Here is a 16951-nt window from a genome sequence, read left to right as displayed (position 1 = left end):
GAAGCTGTTTCAAAAAATAGAAACAGAAGGAAAACTACCAAACTCATTCTATGAGGCCAGTATTCCCTTGATTCCCAAACCAGGCAAAGACCCCATCAAAAAGGAGAATTACAGACTGATTTCCCTGACGAATATGGACGCCAAAATTCTCAACAAGATCCTAGCTAATAGGATCCAACAGTACATTAAAAGGATTATCCATCAAGACCAAGTGGGATTCATCCCTGGGATGCAAGGGTGGTTCAACATTCGCAAATCGATCAGTGTGATAGATCATATCAACAAGAAAAGAGTCAAGAACCATATGATCCTCTCAATTGATGCAGAAAAAGCGTCTGACAAAATACAGCATCCTTTCCTGATTAAAACCCTTCAGAGTGTAGCAATAGAGGGTATATTCCTCAATTTCATAAAAACCATTTACAAAAAGCCTACACCGAATATCATTCTCAACGGGGAAAAGCTGAAAGCCTTTCCCTTAAGATCAGGAACACGACAAGGATGCCCACTCTCACCATTATTATTCAACATAGTACTAGAAGTCCTTGCAACAGCAATCAGACAACAAAAAGGAATAAAAGGTATCCAAATTGGCAAAGAAGAAGTCAAACTGTCTCTCTTTGCAGATGACATGATACTCTATATGAAAAACCCAAAAGACTCCACCCCCAAACTACTAGAACTTATAGAGAAATTCAGTAATGTGGCGGGATACAAAATCAATGCTCAGAAATCAGTTGCATCTCTATACACAAACAATGAGAGTGAAGAAAGAGAAATTAGGGAATCCATTCCATTTACAATAGCACCAAAAATCATACTTTACCCTGAAATTAACTTATCCAGAGACATAAAGGATCTATATTCTAGAAACTGCAGATCACTCTTGAATGACATTGAAGAAGACACAAAAAGATGGAAAAATATTCCATGCTCATGGATTGGAAGAATAAACATAGTTAAAATGTCTATGCTACCCAGAGCAATCTACACTTTCAATGCTATCCTGATCAAAATACCAATGACATTTTTCAAAGAACTGCAACAAACAGCCCTTAAATTTGTGTGGAACCAGAAAAGGCCACGAATCGCCAAGGAACTGTTGAAAAGGAAAAACAAAGCTGGGGGCAACACGTTGCTGGATTTCAAGCTATACTACAAAGCTGTGATCACCAAGACAGCATGGTACTGGCACAAAAACAGACACATAGACCAATGGAACAGAATAGAGAACCCAGAAATGGACCCTCGGCTCTTTGGGCAACTAATCTTTGACAAAGCAGGAAAAAACATCCAGTGGAAAAAAGACAGTCTCTTCAATAAATGGTGCTGGGAAAATTGGACAGCTATATGCAAAAGAATGAAACTTGACCACTCTCTCACACCATACACAAAGATAAACTCCAAATGGATGAAAGACCTCAATGTGAGACAGGAATCCATCAAAATCCTAGAGGAGAACATAGGCTGCAACCGCTTTGACATCAGCCACAGCAACTTTTTTCATGACACATCTCCAAAGGCGAGAGAAACAAAAGATAAAATGAACTCGTGGGACTTCATTAAGATAAAAAGCTTCTGCACAGCCAAGGAAACAGTCAAAAAAACTAAGAGGCAGCCCACGGAATGGGAGAAGATATTTGCAAATGACACTACAGATAAAAGACTAGTATCCAAGATCTACGAAGAACTTCTCAAACTCAATACACAGGAAACAAATAATCAAATCAAAAAATGGGCAGAAGATACGAACAGACACTTATCCAATGAAGACATACAAATGGCTAACAGACACATAAAAAAATGTTCAAAATCATTAGCCATCCGGGAAATTCAAATCAAAACCACATTGAGATACCACCTGACGCCAGTTAGAATGGCAAAAATTGACAAGGCAGGAAACAACAAATGCTGGAGAGGATGTGGAGAAAGGGGATCCCTCTTACACTGTTGGTGGGAATGCAAGTTGGTACAGTCACTCTGGAAAACAGTGTGGAGGTCCCTTAAAAAGTTAAAAATAGAGCTACCCTATGATCCAGCAATTGCACTACTGGGTATTTACCCCAAAGATACAGACGTACTGAAAAGAAGGGCCATATCCACCCCAATGTTCATAGCAGCATTGTCCACAATAGCTAAATCGTGGAAGGAGCCGAGATGCCCTTCAACAGATGACTGTAAGAAGACGTGGTCCATATATACAATGGACTATTACTCAGCCATCAGAAAGAATGATTACCCAACATTCGCAGCAACATGGATGGGACTGGAGGAGATTATGCTAAGTGAAATAAGTCAAGCAGAGAAAGGTAATTATCATATGGTTTCACTCATTTATGGAACATAAGAAATAGTAGGGAGATCAGTAGGAGAAGGAAGGGAAGAATGAAGGGGAGGGTAAACAGAAGGGGGAATGAACCATGAGAGACTGTGGACTCTGGGAAACAAACTGAGGGCTTCAGAGGGGAAGGGGGTCGGGGATTGGGATAGGCCGGTGATGGGTATTAAGGCGGGCACATATTGCATGGTGCACTGGGTGTTATACGCAAATAATGAATCATGGAACATTGCATCAAAAAACTGGGCAGGTACTGTATGGTGACTAATATAACAAAATAAAAATTATTTTAAAAAAACTATAAAAAAAAACCTATAAAAAAAATGAAGAAAAGCTGAAGCGCCTGGGTGGCTCAGTCAGTTAAGCGTCCAACTCTTGATCTCGGCTCAGGTCATGATCTCAGGGTCCTGAGATCAAGCCCTGTGTCGGGCTTTGTGTGGAGTGTGGAGCCTGCTTGAGATTCTCTCTCTCCTTCTGCCCCTACAACCATTTGCGAGTGCATGTGCTCTCTCTCAAAAAAAAAAAAAAAGTGAAGGAAAACTACGAGCATTTCTCCAAAACCCTCTTTAATTCTAGTTCCTTATTTATACAAAAATATTCTTTGCTTTCAAAATCAGAACAATGTTAATAATCAAAAGGGAGCTATCAGGGATGCACTGTCTAATATGGTAGCCAGTGGACACATGTGGCTATTAAGCACTTGAAATATGGCTAGTCCCAACAGAGATGTACTGTATATGTAAACACACACTGGAATTCAAAGACTTAACATCAAAAAAAGGATGTAACACAGCTCATTAATCATTTTTTATTGATTTCATGTTGAAATGGTAATATCTTGTATATATGAGGTTAAATAAAATATAATATTAAAATTAGTTTTTACTTTTTTTTTAATGTAGCTAATAGAAAATCTAGAATTACATGTGATTCACATTTATGGCTTACATTGTATGTCTTTTGAATAGGCTGATCTAAAGGCCAGAATAAAAATCCTTATTTGTATTATTAATTTGTTAATCATCCAAACCTTATACTTCCTTCCATAAGCATTTTAACTGTGTCAAGTACGACAAAGCTGTAGCCCCTCATCATAACGGAAACCAAGGTCTAGGAAATCAACTGTCTGTCTGACTTAACTAAGAAAGTAACTAGAGGAAGTTCTTTTTCTCCCAAGAAGGAGAACTTTAAGATAATTTTCATTTGATGGGCTTACACACAAAAAAATGAGATAACACAGGAAAAAAAAAAAAACTAGACGTTCAATAAAAGTAGTCCCCTTCTCCCTCTTATAAAACCATAAATCGTTTGGGGCTTACTTTCAAAAGCAGAGTGCAAAAGGAGAACACATACCTTAAGCAAAACTTCTACTATGCTGGCATGGCCCTCAGAAGCTGCCATATGTAATGGCGTTCGGTCCACTTTGGTTCTTGCATCCCTACTTACACCAGCTCGGAGGAGAACTTCTGTGGTGGAATAATGCCCATACTGTGCTGCCAGATGAAGTGGAGAGGTTCCCAGCTATACCGCCAGAAAAAAAAAAAAATCCACGTTTATAATCATTTTTAACACACTTCTATTACTACCTTCTATTTTATATTTTCTTTTTACATAGCAAACAGATTATCTTCATATTATCTGCTTACATAGTAACTCAAAACTCAAGAAAATAATAATGTAAGCTTATCATATTCTCTTCATAGAGGCTTTCAAGAATTCCCATACACTTTTCAATGAGAAAGCAAAGTCAATATTTCATTTAATTCAAAATTGCTTTCTTATTTTTTAACAGATAAATAGCCTGAATAAAACTAATTTCATCAGGAATTAGAGATAATTAGGGTTTGAGAAATTTTTCTGAGTACTGGAATGTTTTCCTCATATCAATCACACAAAACTTCTTTTAATCTATGAAATTCATATCAAATAAATGTAATAGCATAGATTTTTACATTAAACTGTTTTATAGGACTTAAAAAATTAATTAAAGTAACTCAGTGATCTTTTTAGAAAAGTTTATATGGTCATTTTTTAAGGGAAAAATCTGATCTTAAGTACACTTGCCAAAGGTGAGTCAGGACAGAACCAAAACAGGGCCTAGTTCTCCTGAAACTGGTTCCATGTGGTATAGCCACTACATTCACAATATGCAGGGCAAGTTCTAAAATTAAGTGAAGAAGAACCTTATCAGAGGCATACAGTTTAACAGGTGAAAATCAGAATTATGTTACATACATTTAGAGGCATAGAAAGTCCCTATAACTCTGAGTACCAGGGCACTGATATTCCAAAGAACCAAGACAGTTCACTAGATGGGGAGCCTGGGTGGCACAGTCGATTAAGCATCCAACGCTTGGTTTCAGCTCAGGTCATGACCTTGGGGTTGTGAGCCCCGCATCAGGCTCCATGCTCAGCACAGAGTCTGCTTGACATTCTTCCCCCTTTTCCTCCCCCTCCCCCTCTGCTCTGCCCGGTGCTCACGCAGCTCTCTCTCTCTAAAATAAATAGAATCTTTAAAAAAAAAGATGGTTCACTAGAACATGAAATTTGCTAAGACCACTATTGTAATAAGAGCAACTAAGGTTTTTGTTAAAGCACTTTCCAGGGCAAGCACTATTCTAAGACTTCTACACATATTTTCTCATTTACTCTCCTAAGGTACTGTTACTATCCTCATTTGGTAGTAAGGCACTAAGAGGTTACTATTTTGCCTGAAGTCACACAAGTAAGAGTCATAATACAAAGCTAGGCATGTGCTTTCAATACATGGTAAAAATGGAAATTATTTACCCTGGAAATAATTATTTTATTACTATGAAAAGCCTTGTAATTGTAAGGGAAGGTCATTCTAGCAGATCAAAGAAGATTCTTGAACAATCATTTTTCCATTCTTTATCACATTTTCCTATAATAGCCCTTTGTATACTCTTAAATTCTAATATTTAATGAAATCTATCAATAACCCATTGGGCAACCATGAGTTTTGCTCAGTGAAATATTAGGGTTTATCCATGCTTTTTTTCTTCTTGAGAACTAAACATTTTGGTTGATGATACAAAACACACACAGACACACACATAGTTTAAAAAAAAAATTAGGCAAACACTCATGAAACCATAGTCACAGTCTAGAAATAAAACACTGCCAGCAATTTAAAATCTTCCCACATGCCACTCCCTAATCACAAACCCCTCTCTCAGCCCCTGAGGTAATTTTGAATTTTATAATAAAATTTTGAATTTTATAATATTTTGAATTTTATAATAAAAATTGCTTTACTTTGCTTTGGTTTTGTTGTGTTTTTTTTTTTTTTTTTTTTTTTTTTTTTTTTTTTTACCACTTATACATCCCTAAATAATACACTTTGGTTTTACTTATTTTCAACTTTATTTAAATATCATATTGCATGTATTTCTCTGTGACTTGTCTTCTTTTGCTTAACATTATACTCATGAGTTTCAGCCATGTTGGTGAATGTAAGTGCAGTTCACCTAATTTTCTCTGTTCTATAAAATTCTATTGAATAAATAAATCACAATTAATTTAACCTATCTACTAATGAACATTTGGGTAGTTTCCAGTTTTTTTATTATTACAAATAATGCTACCACTAAATCCAGTCTTGTACATGTTTCAAGTACAGGAGCAAGCATTTCTTTGGAGAATATTTTTATAAGTTCAACGACTACATCACAGGTTATATATATACATGTTCAAATTTCCTAGGAACTGCCAAAATGTACTCCAAAATGTGTATACCTATTTACACCTATCCTCACCAATGTTTGATACTGCTAGACTTTGTTTGGTTAATCTGGTAGATAAGCAATAGTATTTTATGATTTCACTTTGTATTTGCTCAATTATTAATGTAGTTGAGCACCTTTTCACATTTATTGGTCATCTGAACTTTCTCTTTGGTAAGGTACCATATCAAGTCATTTGCCCAGTCTGCTTTGTCTTTTCATTGCTGTAATGGGAATTCTACTGTATTATGGATAATAATCCTTCTTATGGATACTAATTTTCTACTACGGAGATCTTTCTTGATATACTATAGTATCACTATGATGTATCTAGGTATGGATTTCTTTAATTGATCCTCCTGGAGATTAGCTTGGGTTACTTGAATTCGAGCTGCCATGTTCATCAGTTCTGGAAAAAATCTTTATATTTTAAAATTATTTCCCTATTCTCACTCTCCTTCTGGAATTTCAATTAGATACGTTACATTTTCTCACACTAGCCTTCATGACTCCTGAGATCTTAAATTTTCTACCTATTTTTCTCTATAATGCATTCTGGATTTTTTTTTTTTTTCATTATCTTTCAGTTCACTAATTTTCCTTTAGGTGTTCCTAATCCGCTTAAAATCTCATCTAAAAAACTTGTCAGTCTGCTTCTGTTGTTAGTTGTTTCAGTGGGTTATTGTCCAAGTTGTCTGTGTCCTTGTACATTTACTTTTGACTTTTCATTTTCCTTGGAATTTCATTTGTGGATACTGGGATGAAGGTAGGTTCCTTCAGAAAGAATATTCATTTGCTTCTGTCAGGAACCTGGGGTAACCTCAGTCCAAAGATCACTTTGAATTCATTTTTTAGTGTACAGTTTTGCAGAATGCACAAGTATTTATGAGTTCAGGTCACAATGTGTGCAAGGGATGGCTTATGATACCAAATCCTCATCAATAATTTTTTTTCTCTCTCCATTTGGTGACTTGTTTCAAGTCAGTTCATTCTCCTTTCAGTACCCTACAACAGGGGCAGGGGCAGAAGCAGATAAGAAGAGGGAGAGGGTATTTCTGGTTTACCTTATACAGAAGATACATCTCTTTGGGATTCCTGGATTAATAGGAGAGGATCTCCTAGAAGACTTCTATGAACAGTCTCAGGTCTGTCTTCAGTAAACCATGACAGTGAGGTGGGAAAACCAACAGGCAAATTCACTGAGTTCAGCAAATATTCTTAGAGTGAAATTTCTTTAGGTTCTGGTGTTCACTTAGTTTTTCAGGTTAATAGTTCCTTATTTTCTTTCTAACTCACCAGTGCACTAAAGATTTTTTTTAATAGTTAATCAAAAAGTCTTTATCTTTTAAAGATAGATGCTGAAATATTTATGGATGAAATGAAATAGTTCATGGAATTTGCTTTAAAGGGGGCCTGGGTGGTTCAGTTGGTTAAGAGTCTGCCTTCAGCTCAGGTCATGATCTTAGGGTCCTCGGATCAAGCCCTGCATCGGGTTCCCTGCTCAGCGGACAACCTGCTTCTCCCTCTCCCTTTGCTTCCCCCCACCGCTTTGCGCTCTCTCTGTCTCTCTGTCAAATAAATAAATAAAATCTTTAAAAAAAATTTTTTTTTTTTGCCTTAAAATAATACAGAACAAAGAAAGTGGCATGAGGTTACAGAGGAAACAGACTCACCATGATTTGATAATTTTTGAAGCTGGCTAAAGGGTATGTAGGGGTTGGTATTTGAAATTTCCCATAATAAAAAATTTTATATTGTTTTATTTTGTTTTTAATGAAAAATAAAAAAGAACGTAGGACAAGTAGGCCGAAAACAATAAATGCTAAAATCTGGAATTTTTAGTTGTTACCAGAAGGCAGGTTAATCTAGACTCCTAACCTTCCATACTGCCAAGCCCATCTCTTTTGAGTTACTCTGGGAACTAAGTACAGTTATGGTTTTTGCTGTCCTCACAACTGCCTTCTGTAGTTACTAGGAACATGTTCCCATTCCTTTCTTCCTCTTTGGTCATGTTTGCAATAGTGTTACAAGTATCAACTGAAATGCAAACATTTTTTCCTTTTTAGAAGCAATTATAAGATTAACCAGGATCTTTATCTGTTATTTTCTGAATTATAAATTCTACCTGTGCTATTTATGACCTTAAAATTAAATTTCAAGCAGCTACAATTTATATTCATCCTACAGTATTGAACTCCATAGTTTAAAAGAAAAACAGTTTTGTGGACAGAATACTTGAATAAGGTTGTCATATATATATGACATATATAAAGATGCAAACCATTCTCTTTAAATGATAGCTAAAATTCTAAAACCGCAAATGAATTTGCAAAAAAAAAAAACATTATTAAATCAACTTTTTGCCACATCTAAACACAATACTGACTAAATTTTTCTCCAGAAAAACTAATAAATGAGAAGAAGAAAATTAAAAAAAGCCAGCACAACATTAAAATCATTCTTTACCCAGTCTGTAGTAAAAGGAGCTCCATTTGCCATCAAAATACGAACTTCATCATCTTGACCTGCTCGTGCTGCTTCTAAAAGCTTCTTTCCCAAATCTACCAGGGACATCTAAACAAAACAAAGATGAATTTAACATCTCTACTGATATATTATTACATGACTTTCTCCCCATGTATCCTTATTAATAACAAATCTAAATTATCCCTCTAAAAGTTTGTGATATAGTTAATTTGAAACTACAGATCACGCAAAAGCAATTTGTACTTGATTTTGGGGAACAGGTTTTCCTTTCTCGTTAAGTTTTTACCTAGGATAATAAAATCAGTTTGAATTCTCTAAATACAGCTGGTAAAGATAATGAGGCAAATAAGCAGAGAAGACTTGCCTAATATTTAAAACTGGCAAGAAACTGTTTTCACTGGAGGAGCACCACAATAAAGTTTTTCATAAAGTAAATAGAAATAAGGTACAAGATACTATCATCTGTAACTGGTGCAAATTACAATAAATATATTGTAACTTTTTTGCAATGGTAAATCAGAAAATATGTTCAGAATTTAAAAAAACAAGTATTTTCAATTGTTTTTGAATTTGCCTCAAAAAGTGAATACCCTTTGAAAGTTGGGTAAGTAGTGAAGGGGAAAGAAATTTTAAGAAGGGGATGTCAGGTTGATTAGTGTATTCCAATCTTGTATGAAACAGGTATTATTCAAGAAGGAGGGGAGAGGAGTATGTATGTATGTATGTATGTGAGGAGGGAGTTATAGCTTAGAGAGGTTATTAAGGCCGGGAAGGATTATATAATTAGAAGAGATGTTAGGGAATGTAAAGGGGTTGATTAAAAAATATATAGATGTCCCTTGAAAGAACAGATTTATGTTTACATCACTATATTTTTAGTAGATTCTAGAACATGGGAACAACCATACATAGAGTAACCAATAACAGATGCCAATGCTGGGAGACTTGCACGATGATTAAGTGAGATGAATATGCCCAAAACAGGCATTTGTCACAGGGCAGGGAAGAATTTCTTATAATTATTCCATTTATAAGGATAAAAATAATTCATAATATATCCCATGGTGAAGAAGAAAAACCACCACACGAATTTATGTGTTTTATATAGGGGTTTTTACGTGTATTTTGTGTGTGTGACACAACAATTTCACCCTTTCTGTTTTCCTCCCATTCTCTCTCATACCTTGACTAAGTCATTGGAACCCAAGATACTCCTTAATCATGCTAAAGACATTAAGATCTAAAGAGATTACTGATCTCTAATGAAGGATTTCTCCTAGGAAATATGTACAAGCTGGATAGTAGAAATTTACATCATACTCAAAAGGCAAAGAACCTGCAATAATTTCCTATGAAAGGCAGGATAGGGCAAAAAGAAACTGACCTCTCCTCCACAAAAGTACAGTCAAATCAAACTGGTCGCACTAGCAAATACACTGACTACACTTGGATGACCAAAACTTAACATAAATGTGGTTTTACAATGAAATAAATCTTCACACAAAATATACCCTTTTATGTCTGACACAGGTAATAGAAAATCAGTCTGCATTCATTCAGCATACATACTGCCAGACAGTTTAGACGTCTGGGTATGTTTTATGAAATAGTGGTTAAGGGTTTTTCCTCATTTTTAGAAACTGGGTTGTCTGCCTTTTTCCTAATGATTTGTAAGCATTCATAACATACATTCTGGGTAGGAGTTCTCTGTCAGATATAATAGCTATTGTAAGTAGCTCCTTCCAAAATCCTGGTCTTTTGACTCTCCACCCCCTTCTTTGATTTCACATACTATCTTCGATGGGTAGATAATGAAACTTCAATGTATTAAAAAAAAAATCAAAGACAGCAAAGGAATGTCTGCCACAAAAATGAATGTAAGAAACATTAATAATGTTTATTATGGAAAAGGTCTGACTCAAAATGAGAAGGGAAAACAAACACCATGAACCCAATAGAGCAACAGTCAAAGGACAAAGCAAGAAATAATAATAAAGAGCCGAGGATCATCTAGGTCTGAATTTGCATGTCTCTGAAATGTAATGGGAGGGGGCCTCAGGAAGTCCTCTGGAATTGCACACTGTCTGCTTCTAGAATGAGATCTAAACTTAAAATTTTAGAGTAGTGTGACTGATTGGGTCTATGGGGGCAAGTAACACACCTCCCACCACAGCTCAGTGGGTGTATTTATCCTGATAAAGCGGATTTACTCCCATGACAAATATGCACAACCCAGTGTTTAAAAAAAACAAAACAAACAAACAAATAAAGTAACAAGCCCAGGGGCACTTGGCTCAGCCAGAGGAGGAACATGTGACAGGAAGCTTGGGTTCAGAGGCCTGTGGCCTGCGTTAAGTAAATAAACTTCTAAAAAAAAGAAAAAAACCAAGCCCAAATTGAAGTCATTTGCTCCCCTACAAGAGCAAACTAAGAGCTCATTACAGTTTCCACCTATCCCAGGAAGGTGACCTTTTTAGAAGTCAACCTGAAATTTTCTGATCAGCGCTAGTGAGGTCATCTGCAAGAAGAAAACCCTGCTGTTTCCTCCCCGACCCAAAAAAGGGTTTTGGCCTGTAACAATCTTTTCTTTTGCTAATAATTTCCTTGCCTCTTCCCCTTCCTATAGAAACCTTCCATTCTGTACACCTCTTCGGAGCTCCTTTCTACTTGTCTCGTTGATGAATCACTTCATAAAAGCCAATTTGATCTTCAAAAAAAAAAAAAAAAAAAGTCAAAGGACATGAGCGTATATTTTCCAAAAGAGAAGAAATAATTCACAAACCTAAAAAATGTTCAGTGTCACTAAGAGTCAAATAAATGTAAATAATTTAACCCCCCACCCTCTCTACTACATATTGACATATATATATATATATATATATATGGTAGCAATATAAATGGATCAGCTGCGGGGTTTTCTGGATCAGCTTTTTTTAAATGTCAATTTGGCAATACATAAAAGTTACAAAAATGTTCAAGCCTATGACCCAATGAATGATCCCACTTCCGAGATCTATCCTAAAGAAAAAATAAAAATATGTTGAAATAGATTTATCAACACAGGTATACATGTAAATACATGTAAACCTACATATATATAACCATTTGTATCATGTGAACAACCTCGAGAAAGGAAAATGTGGAATCTAATAGAATACACAGTAACTTAAAATAATAGTTGAAAGTTATGTAATAACATTAAGAAGTTATGCCATGTTAAGTAAAAAGATACAAAACTAGTTCTTGAATGTCAAAATATACAGAGAACAAAACACCGAGAAATACCAACAACCGTTAGAGTGACAAGATTATAGGAAATTTTGCCTCCATTTTACAAAGTTTGTTACTAAATTATCTTCCTAACTTAAAAAGTGTTTTTTTTAAGGGACAAATTACATTGTATGACTGTCAACTAACTAAATACTGACATTAAGGAAAGTTATATACTACTGACTTACTAAACAGGAAAAGTGGAAAAAATAAAGAAAATGCATGGTACCAGGTACTTAAAATAGCAAACTTACTGATCTGATTACAAGAATTGCAAACAAAACAATGATGCACTTAAATCAACTTCTATTACAATTCTGTAACTGTCTTAATTATCCAAAACATATCAAGAACTCAGGATACTTAATTTATTGTGGTTTTAAAGTTCCATGAGCAATACAGCTGCGTAGTAAATAAACAGCTGGATACTTTCCAATCAACAGTTCTCAAAACGGTAGCAGTACTGTCCGCTAGAAGGCTCTCTGGCTATATATGGAGGCATTTTAGGAGGCTGATGCAGGGAGGAGTGGGGTGAAGGTTCTACTAGCATTAAAAGGTCATGTGTCAGGGATATTAGACGTCCAGCAATGCAGGGAACAATCCAGTATGGCAAAGAATGTCACATGTTCTGGGTGACTTTCAAAGGCTCCACTGAATATCTAAGGCTAGAACTTAACTAGTATGTAAACAAATGTATTTTTCCATAGTTATTAATGTATCCCAAATTTCCCAGAATGCAACCATACTGTAAATCCATTTGTTTTGCTCAGAACTTTACTAAGAGCTGTTCACCATTTTCAAAAAAGATGTCACCAATGTTGATGCCCCTTGGTTATCTGAATCACCAATATAAAAACACTGTATCAATCAGCTTTCACAGTGATTCTATGTATAGGTACAAGCATTGGACAATCTCTTGTGTCAGATAGGGTAGTCTGCTCGAGGATTTACATACTGAAATATACAATTTATTATACAGCGCTTTCCTTCCGGGTGCCTGGGTGGTTCAGTCAGCTAAGCATCTGCCTTCAGCTCAGGTCATGATCCTGCAGTCCTAGGATGGAGCCCCTGGCCCTGCTCAGTGGGGGTCTGCTTCTCCCTCTCCCTCTGTCCTGCTCCTGTGCACTCGCTCGCTCTCTCTCTTACCCCTCTCTCTCTCCCAAATAAATATTTTTAAAAATAAAAGTGCTTTCCTTCCATTTCTCCTTCATATTAAAATTATTTTAATGACTTTTTGAAATTATGCAGATAGATAATAATAACCATAATTTTCATTTCAAGCTAGCAAAAGGGGCAATACAAACATTTTTCTACAGAAAGACAGCACTGGATCTAATAAGATTGAAAAATCAATGGAAGAAAATACACATGAGATCAAGTAAGACCAAAATCAAAGGCATTCTTAATTTTTTTCTCAAGATAATTAGTAAAATGTAAAACAATGAAAATATCAAAATGTAGCAATTTCACTTCTGATTCTCATTTAAGGGGAACAACACACGCCACAGAATAATTCTAATCATCGGAGGAACTCAACTGTATTAAGACAATAAATTGATTGAGGGGACCACAGCTCCAGATAGAGCCCCCTCTATTTTGTTCATTATCTATTAACTCTCCAGAGATAAAATGTTAGATTTACATAAAACCATTTAAGGGCTTAGCAATAAATGTTGCTTTTTTGGCATGGCAAATAATTTTGGCCCAAGCAAATAAAGAAGCATAATTCAATTCAATAAATTTTAATGAATGTTGGAATATATTTATTGAAAATACACTATACATATGGCACTGAATGCCAATCCCGTTTAATACCCCTTGCAACAAAACAATGATGCACTTAAACAAATCAACTTCTATTACAATTCTGTAACTGTCTTAGTTATTCAAAACATATCAAGGACTCAGGATACTTAATTTATTGTGGTTTTATTTATTTTTATTTTTATTTTTTTAAGATTTTATTTATTTATTCTACAGAGATAGAGACAGCCAGCGAGAGAGGGAACACAAGCAGGGGGAGTGGGAGAGGAAGAAGCAGGCTCATAGCGGAAGAGCCTGATGTGGGGCTCGATCCCAGAACGCAGGGATCACGCCCTGAGCCGAAGGCAGACGCTTAACCGCTGTGCCACCCAGGCGCCCCTATTGTGGTTTTAAAGTTCCATGAACAACATAGCTATGTAGTACCTATGTCAATCCCATTTAATACCCCTTTCCTTTTAAGAAAAGTAATCTAAAAACTCACTGTAATAAATTCCGTCCTGAATTTTTTTTACTACTTCTAAAAAAGTTTTTTACAATCTGATACAAACCATTATTTTTTTTAACTTCAAAAATATGAATCTTAGATCTACAGAGTAACTTCAAAATAGCCACAAACTAGCTCCTTTTGCTTAAAAGTACATGCTGAGGGGGCCATCTAGTGGTAACAGGAATTACTAATTATAACTACACTTTTAAAGCTTACTACTGTCTATTTTGTTTTGAATTTCTACGATTAATAGCTCATAGAGCTGTTTTGAGGATTAGACAGCGCTTTCCTTTCCCGGACATGAAACTCTCAATAACACTGTAAAATACTAATTCCATATGAATTGTTACTAGCACTCCTAAAAAAGAATATGAATAAAAAGTTAGAAAATATAATCCTATTACAATAAACTTAGTAATAAACCTTGACTGCCTCATTAAAAACTTCAGCATAAACTTGCAATATCACTCCTATGCTCAATGAGAACAATTATAAATCCAATAAAATTCTTCTAAAGTTTTTCACCAAACAATTTAGTACTATGTATGCATCAAAAGCCTTTAAGATGATCATACTCTTTGACCTAATAATCCCACTCATGTAAGTCTGTCACAAGAAAACTATCTAAAACATATTAAAAGTAATGTTACTTCAAATAGGGAAAAACTGAAATGTTCTAATACAAGATTAGTTAAAGAAATTAGGGGTGCCTGGGTGGCTCAGTTAATTAAAGGACTGCCTTCAGCTCAGGTCATGATCCCAGGACCCTGGGATTGAGCCCCACATCAGGGAGCCTTCTCCCTCTTCCTCTGCCTGCAGTTCCTCTGCTTGTGTTCTCTCTGTCAAATAAATAAATAAAATCTTAAAAAAAAAAAGAAATTAAGATAGATCATAATGGAATACTCAAGCTTTCATTTATTTTATTTTTTATTATGGAAAATTTTGAGCAAATACAAGAATAGGCACAACAGTATAATGAACTTCCACACAGAAACCAACTAGCTTCAATATTATCAATTTACGGGCTGCCCATTTCCCACCCACACATATTTTGAAGCAAATATTGGACATCATTTTATCTGTAAATTCCAGTATGTATGTCGAAAAGATAACCAGTACTATATATAGTCATTTAAGATTTTTATAAGTAATATGCAACAATATTAGAATCAAGCCTCTGAACTAAATATACACCATGATCCAAACTATGTAAAAAGTGCATAGAAAGTACCCAGAAGCAAAATATGATATACCATGATAATGAAAATTATAGATTTTTCCTTTTTCTATTCTTTATTTCATAAGTTTTCTATAATGAGCACATATTACTCCTGTAATTAAAAATAAACTTTTATTAGTTTCTAATAGTAATAGGAATTCGTTGCATCTAAGTAATGACACTTCAGTGAAAAAATGTGAACATCTCATATCCTGCATTTAATCTATAAAGCAGACAAGTAGAATGTTGAAAAGAATAAATACGTGAATAAGCACAAAAGCCTTTTATAAAAAGCTTTTCACCAAAACTAGATTACAGATAAAAAACATTTGTAATGTAAGAAATTAGATGTTGACAGTGATATTTTAATTGTAAAAGCATGTAAAATGTGACTCTAAGTAAAACTAAGCATATTACAACCATGTGTTTAACTGTACAAATGAAAATATTCTTGGGCCTAAGAATTTCGTTGCCTACGTTCCTATAAGAAAATAGGGGCACCTGGGTGGCTCAGTCGGTTGAGTCTCTGCCTTTAGCTCAGGTTGTGATCCCAGCGTCTTGGGATCAAGCCCCATGTCGGGCTCCCTACTCTGCAGGGAATTTGCTTCTGCCTCTGCCCCTCCCCCTGCTCGTGCCCTCTCTCTCTCTCAAATAAATAAAATCTTCTTTTAAAAAGAGGGGGGGAAAAAGACAATAACTTGGATAATAAGTAGCACGTGGCATCTTGTGAAATCTTTACCTATGTTGTCTCATGTAATCTAAACAGACTTACCGCAACAGTTATGGTCCCCATTTTGCAAAGGGGACAAAGAATAGAAGGACTTACCAAAGGGTACTAGTTTTAGTCCAAAGATAAGAGCCATATTCTTAACTCTTGTGTTCTAAATTAGAGAACATTGGGAATCTGCAGGGATATAAAAGAACATGCCCTTCAAGTCTTTCTCTGTGCGATTCCTTTGAAGAAAAAAATAATCATATGAACTCTGGTATATTTGGAATTTTCTCCCATTTCCATTTTGTCTAGTGGGCTTTTTTTTTAACTTTTTTTAACTTAAAAATGACACTTTCAGACATAAAGTATCTAAAGAAAAATCATCTCCCATAGACCCTTGTTTCAGAAAACCACCAAAAGATGTACTCCTCCATGACCAGGAATAAACAAAAATAAGAATCAAGGGCTTTAGGGGGGTGCCTGGGTGGCACAGCGGTTAAGCGTCTGCTTTCAGCTCAGGGCGTGATCCTGGCGTTCTGGGATCGAGCCCCACGTCAGGCTCCTCCGCTGTGAGCCTGCTTCTTCCTCTCCCACTCCCCCTGCTTGTGTTCCCTCTCTCGCTGGCTGTCTCTCTCTCTGTCAAATAAATAAATAAATAAAATCTTTAAAAAAAAAAAAGAATCAAGGGCTTCAGGAAATAAGGAATCCAACCTAAATAGAGTGGAAGAGGATCCCCAAGATAATGATAAAGGAGACCCCAAGATGTGCTGTATCGGAGACCTGGAAAGCAAATCCAGATTGGAGCCAGAGGACAGAGGTTCCAGAAGGAGGTCTCCAAGGAAAAGATAAGCCGATAAGACTCCCAGGAAAAGAATGAGATTTCCAGTGGGGAATCTGACATGGGTTAATGATGGATACAAGAAAACTA

The 16951-nt window shown here is 35.6% G+C and overlaps 1 protein-coding gene across 2 annotated transcripts in view; it reads right to left on the bottom strand.

The window, feature by feature from the left end:
• GABPB1 (GA binding protein transcription factor subunit beta 1) overlaps positions 1-16951 on the bottom strand; it is a 134076-nt gene that overhangs the window by 88289 nt on the left and 28836 nt on the right. For both annotated transcript variants that reach the window (XM_008705955.2, XM_008705956.2), the window contains exons 2-3: positions 8551-8658; positions 3692-3859 (exon numbers count right to left, since the gene is read on the bottom strand). In XM_008705955.2, coding sequence (XP_008704177.1) covers positions 3692-3859; positions 8551-8658 — 276 coding nt within the window. The remainder of the gene's footprint in view (positions 1-3691; positions 3860-8550; positions 8659-16951) is intronic.

Source organism: Ursus maritimus, unplaced genomic scaffold (genome assembly GCF_017311325.1).
Source record: "Ursus maritimus isolate PB19 unplaced genomic scaffold, ASM1731132v1 scaffold_35, whole genome shotgun sequence".
In the NCBI taxonomy this organism is placed as follows: Eukaryota; Metazoa; Chordata; class Mammalia; order Carnivora; family Ursidae; genus Ursus; species Ursus maritimus.
The sequence above is the reverse complement of the archived record's forward strand: the minus strand, read 5'-3'. Positions and strand labels throughout refer to the sequence as shown.